This window comes from Rana temporaria, chromosome 3 (assembly GCF_905171775.1).
Source record: "Rana temporaria chromosome 3, aRanTem1.1, whole genome shotgun sequence".
Taxonomy (NCBI): domain Eukaryota; kingdom Metazoa; phylum Chordata; class Amphibia; order Anura; family Ranidae; genus Rana; species Rana temporaria.
The window spans coordinates 132,869,916-132,891,142 of NC_053491.1; the positions used below are offsets into that span (position 1 = coordinate 132,869,916).

General features: G+C 42.4%; 2 protein-coding genes across 2 annotated transcripts; both read right to left on the bottom strand.

The window, feature by feature from the left end:
* Window positions 1-504: 504 nt before the first annotated feature.
* On the bottom strand, window positions 505-2,693 carry LOC120930379 (sp110 nuclear body protein-like). The gene is made up of 2 exons (XM_040341570.1): window positions 2,652-2,693; window positions 505-1,614 (listed from the first exon to the last, which is right to left on the bottom strand). Exon 2 carries the CDS (start codon window positions 1,327-1,329, stop codon window positions 505-507), a length of 825 nt encoding a protein of 274 aa, XP_040197504.1. The 5' UTR covers window positions 1,330-1,614; window positions 2,652-2,693.
* On the bottom strand, window positions 1,390-17,394 carry LOC120930381 (ubiquitin carboxyl-terminal hydrolase 17-like protein C). Its single transcript, XM_040341571.1, has 7 exons — window positions 17,380-17,394; window positions 6,141-6,223; window positions 3,871-3,982; window positions 3,626-3,760; window positions 2,851-2,954; window positions 2,652-2,742; window positions 1,390-1,614 (listed from the first exon to the last, which is right to left on the bottom strand). Exons 1-7 carry the CDS (start codon window positions 17,392-17,394, stop codon window positions 1,390-1,392), a joined length of 765 nt encoding a protein of 254 aa, XP_040197505.1.
* Window positions 17,395-21,227: the final 3,833 nt, after the last annotated feature.

Genomic DNA, 21,227 nt, shown 5'->3' on the forward strand with positions numbered 1-21,227 from the left:
CTCTCTCCCTCCCCCTCTCTCCCCTCTCACCCTCCACCTATCTCCCCTCTCACCCTCCACCTATCTCCCTCATACCTCCCCCTCCCCTGCCTCTCCCTCCCACTATCTCCCTCCCCCTGCCTCTCCCTCACACTATCTCCCTCCTCCCTCCCCCTGCCTCTCCATCCCCTCTCTCTCTCTTATTTCTCTCCCTCCTCTCTTTGTCCCCTCTCTGTCTCCCTCCCCGTCTCTCCCCCCTTCTCTCCCTTCCCCTTCTCTCTCTTCCCCTTCTCTCTATCCCCCTTTCTCTCTCCCTTCTCTCTCTCCCTTCCCTCTCTCCCCTCTTTCTCCCCTTTCTCTCTTCCCCATCTCTTCCTCCCCCTGTCTTCCTCCCCCGTTTCTCCCTCCCCTCTCCCTCCCCATCTCTCCCCCTTCTCCCTCCTCTCTCCCCCCCTCTCTCTCTCTCCCCTCTCTCTCTCCCCTCTCACCCTCCCCCTCTCTCCCTCCATTTTTTTTGGCCATTTTTTAGAACCCGAAAAATGCTCTGAAACCCACACACAATGTTTTTAATGCTCTGGTGTTGGAGCGAGGTTTGGTAGACTCCTCCTTTGTCTCTTGATGTTGGGAAGTAGATTTAGAGATAGAGTCCTTCTTCCTCTGTTTAGCAGAGCGTTCCTTGGGACTATTATCTTGGCTTACTTTTCGTTTATTTACACCAGTCCTGGTATTAACTGTTACTGCTCTGGTGTTGGAGTGAGGTTTGGTAGACTCTTCCTTTGTCTCTTGATGTTGGAAAGTAGAGTTGGAGACAGAGTCCTTCTTCCTCTGTTTAGCAGAGTGGTCCATGGGACTATCATCTTGCCTTGCTTTTCGTTTATTTACACCAGTCCTGGTACTAACTGTTGCTTCTCTGGTGTTGGAGTGAGGTTTGGTAGACTCTTCCTTTGTCTCTTGATGTTGGAAAGTAGAGTTGGAGACAGAGTCCTTCTTCCTCTGTTTGGCAGAGCGTTCCATGGGACTATCATCTTGCCTTGATTTTCGTTTATTTACACCAGTCCTGGTACTAACTGTTGCTTCGCTGGTGTTGGAGCGAGGTTTGGCAGACTCTTCCTTTGTCTCTTGATGTTGGAAATTAGAGTTGGAGACAGAGTCCTTCTTCCTCTGTTTGGCAGAGCGTTCCATGGGACTATCATCTTGCCTTGATTTTTGTTTATTTACACCAGTCCTGGTACTAACTGTTGCTGCTCTGGTGTTGGAGCGAGGTTTGGTAGACTCTTCCTTTGTCTCTTGATGTTGGAAAGTAGAGTTGGAGACAGAGTCCTTCTTCCTCTGTTTGGCAGAGCGTTCCATGGGACTATCATCTTGCCTTGCTTTTCGTTTATTTACACCAGTCCTGGTACTAACTGTTGCTTATCTGGTGTTGGAGCGAGGTTTGGCAGACTCTTCCTTTGTCTCTTGATGTTGGAAATTAGAGTTGGAGACAGAGTCCTTCTTCCTCTGTTTGGCAGAGCGTTCCTTTGGACTATCATCTTTCCTAGCTTTTCGTTTATTTACACCAGTCCTAGTTCTAACTGATGCTGCTTTGGTGTTGGAACAAGGTTTTTGTGCTCCGTCTTTACTTACAGATGTCACATTCTGAAAAGAAAGATTTTTTTTTAAATGCACTTGAAGGTGTATATTCATAGAAATCTAATTTTTATAATTCAAAAATCGATTTTTTTTTATGCTGCAAAACAGCACTCATATTTGACTGTGAACCACAGCTCTTAACCCTTATAGGTGTATTCAGCAATGCTGCAGATAATTTGACTGAGCGTGTTATTGACAATTATTTTTTTATTGGTCATATTTAAAATCTATGGGGTACATTTTTTATCATAGAATACATCAGCCACTAAACTAACTGAATTGATGTGCTGCAAATGGTCCTGTTCCACCACTAAGAGCCGGTTCTTACTGGGGCAGCACGACTTGCCGAGCGACTCGGCAAGGCGATCTGCCCACGACTTCAGAGGCGACTTACAAAATTACTTCTGTATTGAAGTCAATGCAAGTCGCCCTGAAGTCGTCCCAAAGTAGTACAGGAACCTTTTTCTAAGTCGGAGTGACTTAAGTCGCTCCTATTAGAATGGTTCCATTGTACAGAATGGAGTGCGTCAGGAGGTTAGGTCACCTGACGAGTCGCGCCTGTGTGGACCTGCTATCAAAGTAAAGTGGTAGTAAATGCTACTTTTTAACTTGTACCTACAGGTAAGCCTATAGGCCTATAGCCTATAGGCTAAGCAATTTTGGTCCGCTGGAAATTGTCCGCTCGGGCCTACACACGACCGGATCGGTCCGCTGGAACTGGTCCGTCGGACCAGTTCCAGTGGATAGATCCGGTCGTGTGTACAGGGCCTAAGAGTTTACTGTTGTATGTGACCCCAAAGCATGATTTAGTATTTCCATACCCACTATGTACTGAATTCTACACAGGAAAATATTGAAAATTCACAGGGACACAATTATTTGGTGCACAACCCTCTTAGCTGAGCTAAACTGATATATCAGTGAAAGAAATTCATAGAAATTGATTTATCAGTGATGCCAGTATCAGCAAGAACCTGTTGTCATTCAGTGTCCTTTTGCATGTATGACAAGGTTTATACAATATTGTGATGACAATTCCTTACCTCCTTCTGTGGTCTCAAAGTTGCTTGATCAGACAAGTTGGCCCTCTGGGAGCAACTGGCCTGTTGCTTTTTGCGCTGCTCAGTAGTTGCCCTAAAACAGATAATTGGTTATGATAATAATAAACAGTAAAAACGGTAACATGAAATAACAAAAGGTCACAGTAAGCTGTATGACAAATCATATTGTGAAAAAGCATACCTCATGTAAAAGAGCAAATAGGCCTCCTCCTGATTTAGGACCGTATTAACGTTGCATGGAGTTACCTGTTCATCGTTCATCAGGTACCATTGATCATTTCTGGCCTAAAAAACAAAGATAATAAACTTGATTAGCAAGCACATTAAAAGTCAATATATCTGCACAACATTGATTAATCAACATATTTATAATGTTGGTGTGAATTTGGGGTAAATGTGTCTACAAGTATTCTACACAAACATATTTGTGAGAATGATAATATGAGAAAATAGACCCATTTACCCTTGTGGGGTCAGGGAGTGTTTCTGTTTTTTGTGTGGTTGGATCAATCACAATTGCCCAAAGGATTTATGTTGCCTTTCTCTGGACCAAAACTAGAGTTGTGAGGATTAAAATGGCACAAGTCTTATTGGAGCCGAGCTAACTTTGTAACTGTAAATGTAATTTTTAGTGCCATAAAAATTGAATATTTAAAATGATGTAAGAGGGATGTTTTAGTATTGTTGGTTGCATATAAAAATCTGCACATTTCTAGGGTATAAAAAAATGGAATGGTGGAAATGTTCTTGAAGTTTCAGGTGAGTTAGTAGATATGGCACAAACAAACTTTTACATTGGCTGGCTCTGATGATGTGATTGAATAGTACTCCAATTTGTCTGCCATATATTCCTACCCTTTGGCCAACAGCTGTATATACATAGCAAGCTATTAAAGATGATATCTGATATATGCACAAAAGCCTAAAAATGTTTCCATATTATACTTAATACTTACCTTAACATAGGCATAATAGTGTCCACTTTGGCAACTGTAGCCCCTATGTACCAGCACACCATATAGATTGTAGTTGATGTCCTCCTTTCTTGTGGTGTACTGGCTGACGTTCAGAATCTCCGGGTAGCTTATTTTCTGGAAAAAGAACAATGTATTAGTCAACGTGATTTGAATAAAAATTTGGAAAACTTCCAAATTTGACACAACGGGTACGAGTACTAGTCTATAATTTACTCTAGGCTTACCTTTGTCAGCTTTGCTCCAGTGAACGCATCAAATCTCTTCAGGCATAGTGGTAAGATGATAGGAGCCTCATGGATCATGCTCCTCATTTTGGCTGTCACCAACTGGTTACACCTAAAAAAGAAAGAATTGTACATGAGACTATAGCTACAAACCTTAATACATTAGAACTTAAAACTAAAGATAACAATCCTTAGGGCTCATTCACACCTTGTGTGCTTGACTGCACATTGCTCAACACAGTCCCAGTGGAAATACAGAACAAATAGCATTGCTTCCAATGATATCACTTCACATAACACCCTGGGCCGGATTCATGTAGCTCAGCGGATCTTTAGATCCGCTAGATCTACCTGGTTTACGATCCGCCGGTGCAATTTAGCGAGGCTAGTGCATGATTCATAAAGCACTTACCTCGCAAATTGCAATCGGGATTCCGGATCGACTTACGCAAACAACGTAAAAATTTTGAATCTCGGCGCGGGAACGGCGGCCATACTTAACATTAGCTACCCCTCATATAGCAGGAGTAGCTCTCCGCCGGAAAAAAGCCGAACGCAAACGACGTTGAAAAAGAGCGACGGGCGGGCGTACGGACGTGAATCGGCGGTTTTCCTCATTTGCATATGCGACGTGTTAATCAAAGCGACGACACCTAGCGGCCGGTGGGAAATTACAGCCTAAGATTCGACTGGTGTAAGTCACTTACGCCAGTCGGATCTAAGGGAGATCTATGCGGAACTGATTCTTATGAATCAGTCGCATAGCTCCGACCGTGGGATCTCACAGATCCGACCGTCGGGTCTCACAGATACGACGGCGGATCAGGAGATCCGCCGGCGTATCTATTGATGAATCTGGCCCCCTGTGTTAGAGAGTGCTGGTGCAGTGCAGCGCAATACACTGCAGTGCCCAATAAACAAAAAAAGTGACTTAATGAACTCAAGCTTGAAAAAAACACACATGTGTTTTAATTCGCATTGAGTTAAATTGAATTTGCCATTTTCATCTGACGGCTTGTAGTTCTCAATGTACTACAAGGGCGCTGATGAGCGCTCCAGGTAGTTCATTAAATCTTCCTATCATTCATTAACTGCCTGCCTGTACAAGCCTGCAGGATGCCTGAGATTGCACCCACAACTAGGGATGAGCCGAACACCCCCGCGTTTGGTTTGCATCAGAACCTCCGAACGGACTCGTTCGAATTCAAAAGTGCTCATTTTAAAGCCCCATGTGCAAGTTATTGTCGGAAAACGTCTTTGAGAACCCGGGTCTTGCCCCAGGGAACATGTATCAATGGAAAAAAGTTTTAAAAACGGTCGTTTTTTCTGGAGCAGTGATTTTAATGATGCATCATCATTAAAAACACTGCTCCAGAAAAAACTACAATTAAAAAAATAAATAAATCCATTGATACATGTTCCCTGGGGCAAGACCCGGGTTCTCAAAGACGTTTTCACAGGCATACTATAGACACCCAGCAGGTACAATATTTAAAGGATTTTTTTTTATTATTATTATCATTTAAGCATCATGATGCTTAAATAAAAAAATAAAAAAAATTCCTTTAAATATTGTACCTGGTGGGTGTCTATAGTATGCCTGTGTAGCTTTATGGTGCACACTGCAGAGGACACAGGCAATACACCACATGAGAATACTGCAGCTAGCACAATCAACTACCTGCCAGTAAATTAGGAAGAACTGATCTAGCTAAGCTATACAGTGTATAAATATATGTACAACACCTGGGATGTATATATATCCTCTACACACTGTAACATTAACTGACTAATCTGCCTGTACTAAACCCCCTGAGCCATAATTGGCCAAAGCCACCCTGGCTTTGGCCAATTACGGCTCTCTGTACTGACGGCGCTGTGATTGGCCAAGCATGCGGGTCATAGTGCATGCTTGGCCAATCATCAGTGCGCAATGCCGCAGTGAATTATGGGCCGTGGCGCGTCACTCGAATTTGGCGCGAATGACCTGTTTTGTTCGTATTTCGACGAACGATCGAACATACGATATTCGACTCGAACTCAAAGCTCATCCCTACCCACAACCTGCTGATGCAATGCTATGTAATCGCTGGTACAATGCTTTACAGGCTTGTAATAAAAAAAAAAAAAATGCACATGTTTTTACCTGAAAAAAAAATTGTGCATTTATTTTTTTATTTTTTTAAAAAGGCGAACTTATCCTTTAACCAAATATCTTCTACAAATCTATAGAATGTATATGACTGAATACCCAGAAAAAAAAGACTTACTGGCCACATCTGTATGCGTTGTCTCCCTCCAGTGTTTCACCTTTCACCAAATCCTTTAACGCTTCTGGAACAGTATTTGAAGACTGAACAAAAAAAAAAAGAAGAAAAACATATTCATAGGTGATATCAATACATAAATATCGTTTCCAATGAGCAGAAGTCATTCAAATTTAATATGCATGTCAAAAATGTAAATGTATGCTGATTGTTATGCTGTGTCCGATTACTGTTTTTTTGTATTATTATCATTATTTAAACTTACAGAAAGGTTTAGCCCAGGTTCACACTGGGTACGATTTGGTACGATTTGGTACGATTTGAGATGCGATTTCACATGTCAAATCGCATCTCAAATCGGCAGGATTTGCCGGCAATTGTCGGCAATGGCACCGTCCTAATCGGTGCGACGCCACATCCGATTTCCTGTACTACTTTTTGCGATTTCAGGCCGCGATTTACATTAAACCCTGCACAGATGTCTCTTAAATCGTGGTCGAAATCGCAGCAAAATCGCGGCAAAACCGCAGCCGCGAAATCGCAGTAAAATCGCGATTTTGAATTCGCAGCAGTGTGAACCTAGCCTCAAACAAAAACTTGTTGATGAAATAAGTCAATGTAACTTTTTAGTTGGTCTCTATTTTACTTTATTCCACAGGACCAAAATCTAGTAAGAGTTCTTTTAAAGTACCACTTTAACCAAAATATGTTTCACAGTTTCAGGTGGTGCATGCCGGGGCTCACACAGCTTGTACTGTATATAGTTAGTCTGAAACCTTTCTTTTACTAAAATTCTCCGGGTTGAGTTATGGAACCATTTTATTTTCTAATGAATGGTCTAAGTTTCTGACTGTGTGTTCAATATTAGGCATGTGCATTTCGTTTCGTTCCGAATCGAAATTCGGACAAATTTTTCATTATTCGGACATTCGGATGCATACGAATTCCCGAATTGCAATATTAATGAATTTACCGAATCCGAACGAACGTTTGATTCCGAATCGAAAACCCACGGACGAAATTCGATCGGTATTCAAATTTTTTTTTTTTTTTTCGAATTCCGATTGAATTTCGTCCGCGGGTTTTCGATTTGGAATTCGAATTTTTTTTTTTTTCTTTTCGAATTCCGATCGAATTTCGAAATTATATTAGAAAAGAGACTATTTGTTGTCGAATCTGGTTGAAATACTTTCGAATTCGACCGGATTTTTCGAAATTCGGTCGAAAACGAACGAATTCCGAGAACGGTCGAAATATTTTCGAATTCGACCGGATTTTTCAAAATTCGGTCAAAAACGAACGAGTTCCGAAAACGAATTTAACACATGTAACGAACCTAACTTAACTAAATTAATTAAATAACGAATTGAAACGAAACAAAACGAAATTTTCCCTTTTGCACATGCCTAAACTGGATACTAACATTTATAGGTAAAGTTGATCCAGGGAATATCCAATTGCATCTTGAGGGATCACGAGGGATTTTTTTTTAACCTGCTGGATCAAATTGGATAGGATTGTGTGTGTATATAGGATTTTAATTTTCACTTTTTACTGGTTGAACTAGATAGACTTGTGTCTTTTTTCAGCCAGACAATGTAACTATGTACAGTAAGAAGCGTGGATGGTCTATAACCTGTGGTACTGATAGGATAAAACTGCTATTAATGATGCAACTATATTCAACAAAACTTGATTAAACAACACGGCGCAGGAGGACTGAATGGGGTTTCGAAGCTTCAATCTGCCTAATGAGTTAGTAAGGTCAGCCTTCAAACACCAGTCTGTGTACTGAAACGGCTTTATAAGGAGAGAGAGTTCTGAAGATGAAAGAGTGCACCAAAACATCATCTTCACCTGGTAACGAAACGCTTAGTAGGCCAAACGTTTTGGACAATAGAATCCAGTTTCTCCAAGTAGAGCAGAGACTTCAATTTTTTTCGTAACAACTGAGACATGTGGTGCAGAGGGCGAAGTACATGATATGAGCAGCAATCTATGGGCTACAAGCAGACAGATGTAAGTCCATTGGTGGAGCCTCGGGAATGTCCTGATGATGCCTGGGCAGGGTGCCCAACATATCTGAAGAGGCAGGCAAAGCATTGGGTCCTTGGATGTTTGAATAGAGATGTAGAACTGAACATGGCCCCCCATTTGAGGAGATAAAGTCAAACAACCAAAGGCAGTGAATAATGAAGGACAATAAAGGATGCACCAGGAGCACACTGACTGTAAAGGATTCTTTTTGTCCACACGGAACGCAAAGTAGGTCCAATGAATGATTTTAAGTTGAATCTCTCACCAAAAGCTCACATCCCATTATTTTACAGGACTTATGATAGGCTGCTAGGAGTTTCTCTATAGCAAGTTTTGAGGTAACTGATTAGTTGGTAATGATGATAGGTAGGGAGGTAGATGGAGTTTCTTAGAAATCTTGGAAAATGTCTTGAATTAACCAGGATGAGATCCAATCAGAGAAGTCACCATGGTCAGGCCCTGCAATTTCTATTGAGCAAAGGAACATAGGATTGCTGCTGATCCAAAATCATTTTTGGTGACTTTAACATCCCTGTTAATATTACACTCCTGCTACTTCCAAACTTCTCAGTCTAACCTCCTCCTTTGACCTGAAGCAATGGATACATGCTTCTACTTACTCTGAAGGTAATGCCCTTGACCTTGTTTTCTCCTGGCCATACACTCTGTGCAACCTCTTCAACAATCCTTTCCCTCTCTCTGATCACTACCTTATTAGTTTTACTCTCTCCCTCTCCTCCACCTCCTCTCTTTCCAACCGTTACAAACTAGTTACTCGTAGAAACCTTTGTTATCTCAACCCTTCTCTTTTCTACTCTACTACTGACCACTTCTACTATAGAATCTCACCCCTGTCCTGCCCCAACCTCACCACTTCTCTCTACAACGCTTCACTTTTATCCTCACTGGACACACTAGGACCCCTCACTACACACAGAATCCGGCCCGACCCTAAAACCTTGGCAAGCAGATGACACCAGAAGTCTGAAAAAACATAGCCGTGTTCTTGAGCGCCTGTGGTGTAATGATTTCAATCAATATAAATCTACCCTTCAAAAATACAATTTCTGCCTCCTCACGAGCAGGACCCTCTGATTCCTCCTGTATTGAGTTGTATTGTAACTGTACTGTCTGTCCTCATGTTGTAAAGTGCTGTGCAAACTGATGGCACTATATAAATAATGGGCAGAGAGCGATAAATCATAGACAATAGACCAAAAAGCTTCTGCACTTCACTCCATGCCAGAACAGAGTCCTGTATCAATAGGGTATATCATAGCTTTTTCAGTAGGCTGTACAGAAGCACTAAGGCATTCTTAAGGGCATATTTAGTATATTACAATTTACCAGAGACCTAGAAATTGTACAGCCTGATATCTGGCAGACCAAAATCAGCCCCTTCTTTGCTCCTAGGGAAAAAAAAGTTTTTTAATTGCAATATGGGGTTTCTTGTTGCACCAATTACATTTTAAACAGGACGTTCTAACCTTCCCCCTACCTTTTATGCATTTTATATATTTTTTGTGAGTGGGGGTAGCAAGTATCTTGATGTTGCCCTGGGTCCATCTGCCCCCTTCCCTCTCATCCACAGTCTCTTGGCATCATAGCACACTATCCAGGAGGCTCTAGGACAGGGATATGCAATTAGCGGACCTCCAGCTGTTGCAGAACTTCAAGTCCCATGAGGCATAGCAAGACTCTGACAGCCACAAGCATGACACCCAGAGGCAGAGGCATGATGGGACTTGTAGTTTTGCAACAGCTGGAGGTCCGCTAATTGCTTATCCTTGCTCTAGGACAGTGGTTCTCAACCTGTCTAGTGCCGTGACCCCTTGATAAGATTTCCCAAGTTGTGGAGACCCCTAATGGTAAAATTATTTTCTTATCGTGGGTTGTCGGCACCCAAGGTAAGACAAGTAATTTGCGCCCCTAACCCACGGACATTTAGCACTCCCTGAGTCCCTTCCACTCCTACAGTAATAAAACCCCTTATAGTACATTTTTGGATGTACCACTCTTTCTCTTTTTTCTCCTTTCTTTCCCTTTTATCTCTCTCTATCCTAATTTCTTGTTTGTTATTCCCATCCCTTACTAGACGTCTTTCTTGTTCTTTCTCTTATTCTTTCTCTCCCTTTTTCTTTGTTCCTCCTCCTCTTTTTCTCTCCCTTCCATGTATTCTCTATTTTTATTCCTTCTCTTACTCCCTGGTGGGGAGTATGGAATCCGTGGCAGTGCTGGCGGGAGTTGGGAATCCGTGGCAGTGCTGGCGGGAGTTGGGAATCCGTGGCAGTGCTGGCGGGAGTTGGGATCAGTGGCAGTGCTGGTGGGGAGTTGGGATCAGTGGCAGTGCTGGAGGGGAGTTGGGATCAGTGGCAGTGCTGGCGGGGAGTTGGGATCAGTGGCAGTGCTGGCGGGGAGTTGGGATCAGTGGCAGTGCTGGCGGGGGGTTGGGAGCAGTGGCAGTGCTGGTGGGGAGTTGGGATCTGCCAACTTAGGTGCTCTTGATCAAGGTCATCTGCTGATCTGTAGTGGGGACTTTTAAAGGCAACTCTAATCACAGGTAGTATTACTCACTGTGTCTCTGACTTTATGATTTCTCGTAGCAGTGACACCTATGCTGAAATCAGCAGATAGGGTCTCCTCCAGCCCCTCCCATTTCACATTCCTCACCAATCAGCTGACCTCTAGTCCCTGCCTCCCAGCTATGCTGTAAACTGAATGGACGGCTGAGTGGGCGGCCGCAAGCTTCAGGAACAGCCCAGGTTTTGGGGACCCCTGGCAAATCCTCATTTGACCCCCAAGGGGGTCCCGACCCCCAGGTTGAGAACCACTGCTCTAGGAGGACAGTCCCCCCAGAATCTTGTGCATGCACATTAGGTGACCAGCTGTGAATTATCAGGAAGTCTTAGCCAGCTCTTGAGTCCAAAATGGTTACATAGGAACAAAAACAGCAGTGAAGAGTTTGTGTGGTAGGACTTCGTGGGCTGCCAAGTATGGCCAAGTTAAGAGCTACAGTAATTGTTTTGAAAACTGAATGAAGTTTTCATTTTCGTGCACTGAAAATTTAAGAAAAAACATGGCCTGTAGTTTTGCTTTAACTCTTTCTCCACTTTCCTGTACCATGTTCGCGCAGCCCCTGACAACTCCTGTACTATGTCCGCACTACCTCTGACATTTCCTGCTGTACCATGTCTGCACTGCCTCTGACATCTCCTCCTATACCATGTACACACGGCCTCGCTCTGACATCTCCCATTCCATGTCCGTGCAGCCCCTGACAACTCCTGCACCCAGGGCTGTCTTAATGAGAAGGCACACCTGGGCACTGCCCAGGGGCCCCAGCTGCATGGGGGCCCCTGCACTTTCCCCAAAGCAGCTGGTCCTTGAGCCCACACTCCCCCGAAATTGGGGGCCCCATGATGGCACTGAAAGTGATGGATACACAGGGGAGGCAGGCTGGCAGTGGTGTGCTGTGCAGAATAATACCTATTATTTCACAGCCAGCAGGGAGGGGCAAGTGCCGGAGCGGCAGTGATGCTCTGACCCGCCCCATGCAGCTTGAATGCTCGGGACTCGAAGGAAGGGATGTAGAGGGGCCACAGTGTAGGCGGTATCATTGATGTAGTGGGGTCACAATACAAGGGGTATCTTATGGTATATGGTTACAGTGCTGAGGGGAAAAACTAGGGTGTTGAGGGGCCATAGTGCTGGGGAGGCATCAATCTAGCAGATATATTATATGCACAGGACAGCTTTGTTACTTTATGTATGTAGTATTTTTCCACTGTTTCTTTGCTGTACAGAATGATTGTTCATATACTAATTTGGCGCTCCACCCAAAAGGGGAAGTTCCGCTTGTCTGCCTCCTACCTACTTGATGTCTGTTTACCTGCACTGTCTCCATCGTAGGGGCCCCAGAGCATTACTTTCGAGCGTCACTCCGGAGCTGGTGCGCTTGCCCGTTGGCCGTGATGTCCGCCAGGTACCCGCAATTGCCCATTAACACAGAAGGACCCTGGATCTGTGTGTGTAAATACACAGATCAATGTCCTGTCAGGTGACAGGAGACTGATGGTGCGTTCCCAGTACAGAGGAACACTGTTCAGTTTCCTCCCCTTGTAAGTCCCCTCCCCCTACAGTTAGAATCACTCTCTAGGACACACAATTAACCCCTTGATCGCACCCTTGTGTTAACCCGTTCTCTGCCAGTCACATTTACACAGTAATCAGTGCATTTTTATAGCACTGATCGCCGTATAAATGTGGTCCCAAAAATGTGTCAAAAGTGTCCGATATTTCCGCCGCAATGTCACAATAAAAAATCACAGATCGCTGTCATTACTAGTAAAAAAAAAAAAATATATCCCTTATTTTGTAGACGCTATCATTTTTGCGCAAACCAATCAATATTTGCTTATTGGGATTTTTTTACCAAAAATATGTAGAAGAATACATATCGGCCTAAACTGAAGAAAAATTTGTTAAAAAAAAGAGTTTTTTTCAAACTTGTCACTCTTCTTTCGTTTATAGCACAAAAAATAAAAACCACAGAGGTGATCAATTACCACCAAAAGAAAGCACTATTTGTGGGGGGGGGGGCTAAGCACTGTACCCACTTTTATTTGGGTACAGTGTTTCTTGACCGCACAATTGTCATTCAAAGTCCAACAACGCTGAAAACGAAAAATTGGCCTGGGAAGGAAGGGGGTGAAAATGGCCTGTATTGAGTGCACAGGCACTCATGCGGTTACCAAATGTCTGTGTTGAACCAGCAATCAGGAAATTTTCCAAAAAGCAGTCACACCAGTGATGCTTCCAAATATGCTCCTGTTGTATCCATACCGGTTGAAAGCTCAGCTACTCATTGATGGTTTTAGTGAGGGTTTTCTGTTACCATTTTTTTCTGGTCAGGGTTGTTCTCTAGTTAACAATCTCAAATCTGTTAGTGAATTCCCTGACATAGTTTCATCTAAAATTAATACTGAAATCTTAGAAGGTAGAGTGGAGGGTCCATGTTCTTCCTCCCCCTTCAGTAAGGTATTTAGGTATTGTCCCAAAAAAAAAAAAAGAAGGATTCCTTTTAGACTAATACATAATTGTATCCTTTCCCAAGGGTCATTCTCTTAATGATGAGATTGAGGATTGCTTGTCTTCAGTCTCTTATGCCTCTTTTGAGGATGCCCTGCATAAATTAAGACATCTTGGTAAAGGTTCTCTATTGGCAAAAGCCGACATTAAGTTGGCTTTTCGCCTCCTTCCAATCAACCCTTTATGTTTCAATTCTCTAGGTTTTTGTTTCAATGACAAATTTTATTTTGATAAGAGCCTTTCTATGGGCTGTTCCCTGTCTTGTTTTTATTTTGAATCTTTTTCTTCTTTCTTAGAATGGGTGGTCAGTTTTGAATCCGGTTCAGAATTTTTGATACACTACTTAGATGACTTTTTAATTTTTAGGCCCTTCCAATTCTTCTGAGTGTTCAAATTTATTGGACATATTTTTCAAAATCTGTCTTCATTTCGGTGTACCTTTTAGCCTTTGAAAAAACAGTGTGGCCCTCCACATGTCTAATGTTTCTGGGTATCATTATTGATACGGACCTTATGGAATTCAGACTTCCTGAGTTGAAGATTGACAAAATTAAATTTTTAATTTTGTCTTTAATCCGTAAAAAAAAGGTTCTATTGAAAGATTCAGTCCCTGTTAGGCCTATTAGCATTCGCTACTAGGATCATGCCGGTTGGAAAAAAAAATTCTAGACGTCTATACTTGTCGTTGTCAATTTCCGGCTTAAAATCCCCCTTTTCTCATGTTCGTATGTCACATAAAATGAGGGAGGACCTTTTGGTTTGGCTTCAGTTTCTTTCTAATTTTAATGGTAGAGCCATGTGGCAGGAGGATTTTATTTTATACAAGGAATTTTTTCTTTTTACGGATGCTGCAGGTTCTTTAGGTTTTTCTGCAATTTGGCAGACCCATTGGTGCGCTGAACGATGGGACCCAACTTGGCAAGGGAAAGGATATTTGAAAAACATTGTTCTTTTAGAACTATTCCAAATTATAGTAGCGTTGGAAATTTGGGGATCTTTCTTTAGGAATAAGAGAATATTGGTAAGAACAGATAATAAGGGTGTTATGTATGCCATAAATTGCCTAACCTCAAAGTCTCCGCCGGTCATTGTCCTTTTAGGATATATGGTTTTTAAATGTTTAAGCCTAAATATTTGGTTAAAAGCCATGCATGTAGCAGGAAAGGACAATGATTTGGCGGATTCATTATCTCGTTTTCAGATGGACCGTTTTTTCCAGTTGTTCCCGGAAGCGGACAGGACGGGACGGTCGTGTCCACCCATGCTATGGGACCTGGTTTAAGGCCCATATCTGAGTATATCGCTAATTCCGTTGCTCCATCAACCTGGGTGGGATATCAGTCAGCCTGGTTATTGTACTTAAGTTTTTTTAATCTAATTCAGGAGCCAGTGTCTTCCTTTTCTGAAGGCATAGCTTTACTTTTTCTAAATGTTTTATTTGCTAAGCAATATTCCTGGTCCTACGTGCAGAAGACTGTCGGGAATATCGTTTTTTTCTAAAATTAAACAATTGACCTTCATTTATGCAATATTTTTCAGTGAAACAGGCCCTGAAGACAATTTTTCAGCTGACGCTCGCAAACCCATCACTCAAAAGGTTTTGGGTGATCTTTGTATGGCTACGAATAGAGTGCTTTTCGGTTTTTGAATCCTATATACATTATTGTCACTGAAGGGTCTCTTAAAGTACTGATTGGTAAGTCTAAAACTGATCAGTTTGGTAGAGGTAGTTGGTTGCATTTGGACGCGTGGGATAGTGCTTCTATTTGCCCGGTCCATTTAGCAAACGAATACTGCTTGTTCAGACCTTCAGGGACTTAAAAAATGTTCATTCATGAATCTTACAAAATACCAATTTACAAGTGTGCTTAAGAAATGTTTAAAGTCATTGAATTTAGACCAAGCTCAGCTTACGTCCCATTCTTTTAGGATAGGAGCAGCTACGGAAGCTACAAGGTTAGGCTTAGACGTTAACAAGATAAAGAAGCTAGGTATATGGAAATCAAATCGCTATTTGTTATACGTTTGCCCCAATCTTTTTTAAAATTTCAGGGAATTTTCGTGTTATTTGGATCGTCGGACATTCGTTCGTCCATTGGGCACATCTCAGAGCTCAGCACAGAAGTTATATGGTTAATTTGGGTTTAGATGTCAATAAGTTCAAAGTGTATTGGAGAGGGAAGAGAGGCATGTTTTGGTCAGAACATTTTCCTCCACCTGATGTCTTGATAATCCATCTTGGGGGAAATTACATTGGAAAGCGTAAAACATTCGACATTATATATAACATCAGGGATGATTTACAGAAGATTCAGCTAATTTTTCCAAAATCCGTTATAATTTTTTCAGAGATAGTGCAGAGGCTAGTTAGGCTTTGCCACCTCTCTGCACACCCCTTAAAGAAAATTAGGAAACAGAAAAATAGGGCAGTATTGAAATTTCTTGCAGGGTTGGGTATGTTTTATTTTAGGCATACGGAATTGGAAGGGGATATTGAAGGTCTGTATAGAGCAGATAGAGTCCATTTGTCTGACGTTGGTCTGGACATTTTTAATGCAGACTTAGGTTCCTGTGTGGGTTTGGCCGCGGTGTGGGGTGATGTGGCAGGTGGTTTAAAAACCAACTGCCTTGTGGGTAGTTTGTGTTTGCAGCCTGAGCCATAGTGGCTATGTTAGCCAAAGCTTTATTTATATCTGAAGTTTGATTGATGCTTACCCACAATGTTTTTTTAAACCAATAATAAACAACCGTGGCCTTTAATATCCAACAAATTGTCTGCTGTCTTTTTATTTTAGCTAAGGTTAAAGTTTAAGTTTTAAAGGTTTTCAATTCCCGTCTGCTTTCCCATGATAGGAAAAGGGGGAAGGCAGTTTCTAGCCCCCCCCTTTCCTCATGGGAAAGCGTCGGGAGGGTAGTTTCAAGTTCCCCCTGTGGAGCCTGTCGCTCCCAGGGGGAACATATCAGGCTCACATGTCTTAGGAGAGGGGTACAGGTGACCTCTCCTGAGTCTCGTGAAAAGTCCACGAAAATCCAGTTCAAACTGGTCGGAAACCACCCCCGTTTTTGGGCTATAAAATAGTGGTTCTGTAACTGCTGGCTCATTCACCTCAAAGGACAGGAGCTGTGGTGTTCTCCCCTCCTCCCCTCCCCTATTAATAAACTTGTTGCGGCTGTTGTTATGTGGTAGTGTCACCTTTTGTTTTATAAAAAAAAAAGAGTTTTGAAGAGATCACAAAAGGGGACTAGCTGTTGGTAATGCTATATTAAATATTTTATATATTTTCTAAGCAAGAAGTGTCATAAGGCTTATTATTTGAATTGAAGTTGGGTAGTTTGTGTTTAGCAGCCTGAGCCGTAGTGGCTAGATTAGCCAAAGCTTTATTTATATCTGAAGTTTGATTGATGCTTACCCACAATGGTTTTTTGAAACCAATAATAAACAACCGCGGCCTTTAATATCCAACAAATTGTCTGCTGTCTTTTTTTTATTTTAGCTAAGGTTTAAGTTTTAAAGGTTTTCAATTCCCGTCTGCTTTCCCATTATAATTCCTCTGCTTGCTCAATGGTAATGATCCCAAGTCTGCAAAAGTGAAACGAACTGTCAATCAATAGTAACTCCACCTTGCCCACAAAGTTCCTTTTTGAGGAATCAAACTTATGTTTTTACAACATAGATATGCTTTGTGTACTGTCTTCAAACTTACTGGTGCATTTTCACATCATGTTTGTTTGTTTTTTCATGTAATTTTTCTTTACTTATCACAGTCATGTGACAGGGAAAGATCACAGCTTCCTCTTCTGATGCATCTTGCATACCTCAGAAGGAATCTGGGTCCCTCCTACTTGGCTGTCTTTGCTCTGGACAGCAAGAAAGAGGGGATATGTGACTGAGTTTATAACACCTAATTACAAGGTATTTACTAGGGGGAAAAAATTACACATGCTACAATTCTTAGGAAAGCATGTAATGTGTGTCAGAGCAATATATGGCAATTGGGTTACAACCACTTTAAGGAAAAGAAAGGGTTGTAAACATGTGCAGCTGGGGATGTCAAAGACCTTTCAAAACAGTTGGCAGGGCTTGTTACTTTTACCAGCACCTAGCCAGAAAAAGTACCTGTGCTGCAGTCATCCCCCTATTCAAGAGGCTCCACCCTTTGAGTCTCTGCCAGAAGACATGAAAGAGTCAGCATGGTTCACTGATGGTTCAGCTATAGTCACCTAGTCTGGGTGGCAATTGACAGCAACAGCCTACAACCCTAGTACAGACATAGTCCTACAGGAGACCAAATTGGAGGGCCCAGTTAGTATGCAGAGTTGAAAGCTGTAGTAATGACTCTTCAGGAGGATCTTTCTTCCCATGTCACAATCTATACTGACAGCTTGGCAGTCTTTAAAGGACTGACAACTTGGATGCCCATGTGGAAGTTCACTGAATACATGACTCATGGAAAGGTGGTGTGGGGAAACAAGGAAGTCTGGGAATACATCTGGAAGGAAGCTAACTCCTGCACCATAAAAGTGGCGCATGTTGACGCACATGTGCCCCTGGTCCCAAACTTTGAGAACTATAACAGAGTGGCAGATGAAATTGCCAAGGTAAATGCAGTTGTGCCAATTGATCATGTCTTGATATACTTAGCCAACTGGGCCCACAAGTAATCCAGACATTTGGGCAGAAAGCGACATATGGATAGGCACAGCAGAGAGGGTTGTCTATATCCTTGGAAATAATCAAGACTGTAATAGGGAACTGTACAATGTGTGGAGAAGTGCAACAATGACCATTGCAAAAGTACTCCACTGAGTAGATTAAAAGGGGAGAGAGGCCTGCAAAGATTTGACCAAATTGACTTCTCGGTCCCCTGCCTTGGGAAAACAATGGACTGAGATATTGTTGCACTGCACTGGACACCTATTCAGGACTTTTGCTTGTTCACAATGCTTCAACTGCTCCAGAAACTTGTCGATGCTTATGGTTGTCCCAAGCAAGTTTAAAGTTATAACAGCTCACACTTCACCGGATCAACAGTACAGCAATGTGCCAAACATTCTGGAGTGTACTGATTGTGCCACATCCCGTACCATCCACAGGCAGTTGGTTTGAGTGAAAGATACAGGGGGCTATTGAAGGACCAGATACGCAAACTTACTCCTGCACGTATCAGGTCCTCACACAAGCAGTCATGTTGTTGAATTCTAGGCCAATAGCCAAAAGCATACTAAATTAGAGGGGACTGGGGTGACTTATGTGCAGCTGAAGCCTACCTAGTAATGAGAGAGAATCTGGCAGGAATGTTTAAAGCTATATTTGCAAGGGCAGATGAGCTTCAGGACAGTGGCCACGACTCTGATTTGTTAGTGGATACTTCTCAGCAAGTGTGGAAAGTGATAGCTAGATTCAGGATGGCGAGCGCATACTTGCGGCGGCGTAGCTTATGGCATTTAGGCTACGCCGCCATAAGTTAGCGAGGCAAGTACATGATTCACAATGTACTTGCCTGCTAAGTTACGGCGGCGTAGCCTAAAGCGGGCGGGCGTAAGGGCGCCTAATTCAAATTTGGCTGAGGGGGCGTGTTTTATTATAATTAGGCTTGACCCGACGTGATTGACGGTTTTTTGGAACTGCGCATGCGCCGTGCGCCTACATTTCCCATTGTGCATTGCGGCTAAGTCCGCCGCACGGGCCTATTGATTTTGACGTGGACGTAAACGACGTAAATCCCTATTCACGGACGACTTACGCAAACGACGTCAAATTTTCGAATTTCGAAGCGGGAACGGCGGCCATACTTAACATTACTATTCCATCTATTTGATGGAATAACTTAAGGCCGCTAATGCGTTACATAAACGGCGTATCTGTACTGCGTTGGCCGGGCGTACATTCGTGAATAGGCGTATCTACTGATTTACATATTCTACGCCGACCGCAATGGAAGCGCCACCTAGCGGTCAGCCTAAAAATTACACTTTAGGATACGAGGGTGTAAGACACTTATGCCGCTCGTATCTGAGCCTAATTTAAGCGTATCTGGTTACCAGAATACGCTTAAATTAGCGCGGGCGCACATTCAGACTTAGGCTGGCGTATCTACTGATTCGCCAGCCTAAGTATCTCTAAATCTGGCTATGAGTCTCTATAACATAAAAAACTTCCAAAATAAACAACAATGATCTTCTGGGACATATCAGTATGTTTCCTCTCCTCCCTGTCAATGTTCTTTGGAAGGGTCAGAAGTGGATATAGGCACATGGCGAAGTGTTGGTCAGATATTCAGGCAGAAAGCTAATTAGAGGAGAGATTGTAGTCGGGATCTACTGTTTATGTATTATAAAAAGGAGCAGATAATCAGCTTTGTTTTCCACGCCACAGGCTGTCTCTGATTTTATCCATAGGAAGACCTGACAAAAGTGGCTTCATGATGGACAGAATAATAGAAGACTGCAAGAGCTGTGGAGAGCAAGACCTCTGATGTGTTACACGCCTGGACTCATTTCTATTGGACTTTCTAAAGAACTTTTGCAAAAGACTGAAACACCTCAGTTGCAGAAATATGAAAGGGGGTTGTATTCAAGGCAAATTAATCTTTAGTATGAGTTTATTTTCTGTGTGGAGTCTGAGAAAAAATCAAGGGCGGAATGTGTTGCGTTTGATATAAAATATATTATATGAAGGATTTTTCTATCAGACTGGAACAATCTGTAGTTTGTCTTGGGGACAGACATCGTGTTTGTTTAAGAGGATACTTAAACAAATGCTGTTTGATACAATGGGAGCAAAGAACTATTGTATTTCAGTTGACAATTAGATGTTTTTATTTCTCTGTAACCTGGAAAAATAGCTTGGCTCTTCTGACATATATACAGTAAAACCTTGGTTTGAGAGTAACCTGGTTTGAGAGCGTTTTTCAAGACAAAGATTTTTAATAAATTTTGACTTGATATACAAGTGATGTCTTGATATAGCGTCATGTCACAACCAAGTTTAAAAGAGAAGAGAGGCGCCTATAAGTGTAGCAATATGGTTACATTTAATGAAGGTACAACATTTAGCAACATATTGCTAAACTCACAGCCGCCTCTCTTTTATACTCGATAGCTCCTGCTGGATTTTGCTTTGCTTTCATTTGTGAATGGACATTTTATGGTTGCATAACCTGGTCACATTGCTATAATCTTTTTTTATGGACTATAAACTGAAGGACCCATTAATAAATGGTTGTGGAACGAATCATTTGAGTTTCCATTATTTCTTACGGGGACTTTGATATACAAGTGCTTTGGATTACAAGCGTGTTTCTGAAACGAATTATGCTAGCAGTCCAAGGTTTTACTGTGTATATAACCTATGGCATGTATGATATCAGAGGGTCATCTTGAGGTAGAATTTGAGAATGTTTCACCCATTAAGCTCAGTTTTCCAAAAGGGGCCACACCCATGTGGGGATGATACAGTTGGAGCAGTCTGTTGTTTGGTAACTATGGTAAACAACCTGAAATCTAAAAGGTTGTCAGGCATAATGGACAGGACTCCATGATGCATTAACACCATAGAAGCTAGGTCTGTGCCAGACCAGCAGAAGACACTTTTACCTGATCTGCAGCAACTGCTTAGAGAAGATTGAGTCCTCGTTGCTAGACAGATCATGAACCCACTGTAATCTGAGTTAAGTAACTGTTAAGCTTACTCAGGGGAGGGCTGGCAGCCTTAGGCTTGGGGGGCAAGTCAAACCCAGTGGCCCATAGAGCGTCAAAGTGATGGATCAAGTTAAACAGTCCAAGATTTTTCATAATCACAAGAGTCCGCACAGAGCCTCCCCTTACACCAGAGTCTGCACAGAGCCTCCCCTTACATCATAGTCTGCACAGAGCCTCCCCTTACATCATAGTCTGCACAGAGCCTCAACTTACATCAGAGTCTGCACAGAGCCTCAACTTACATCAGAGTCTGCACAGAGCCTC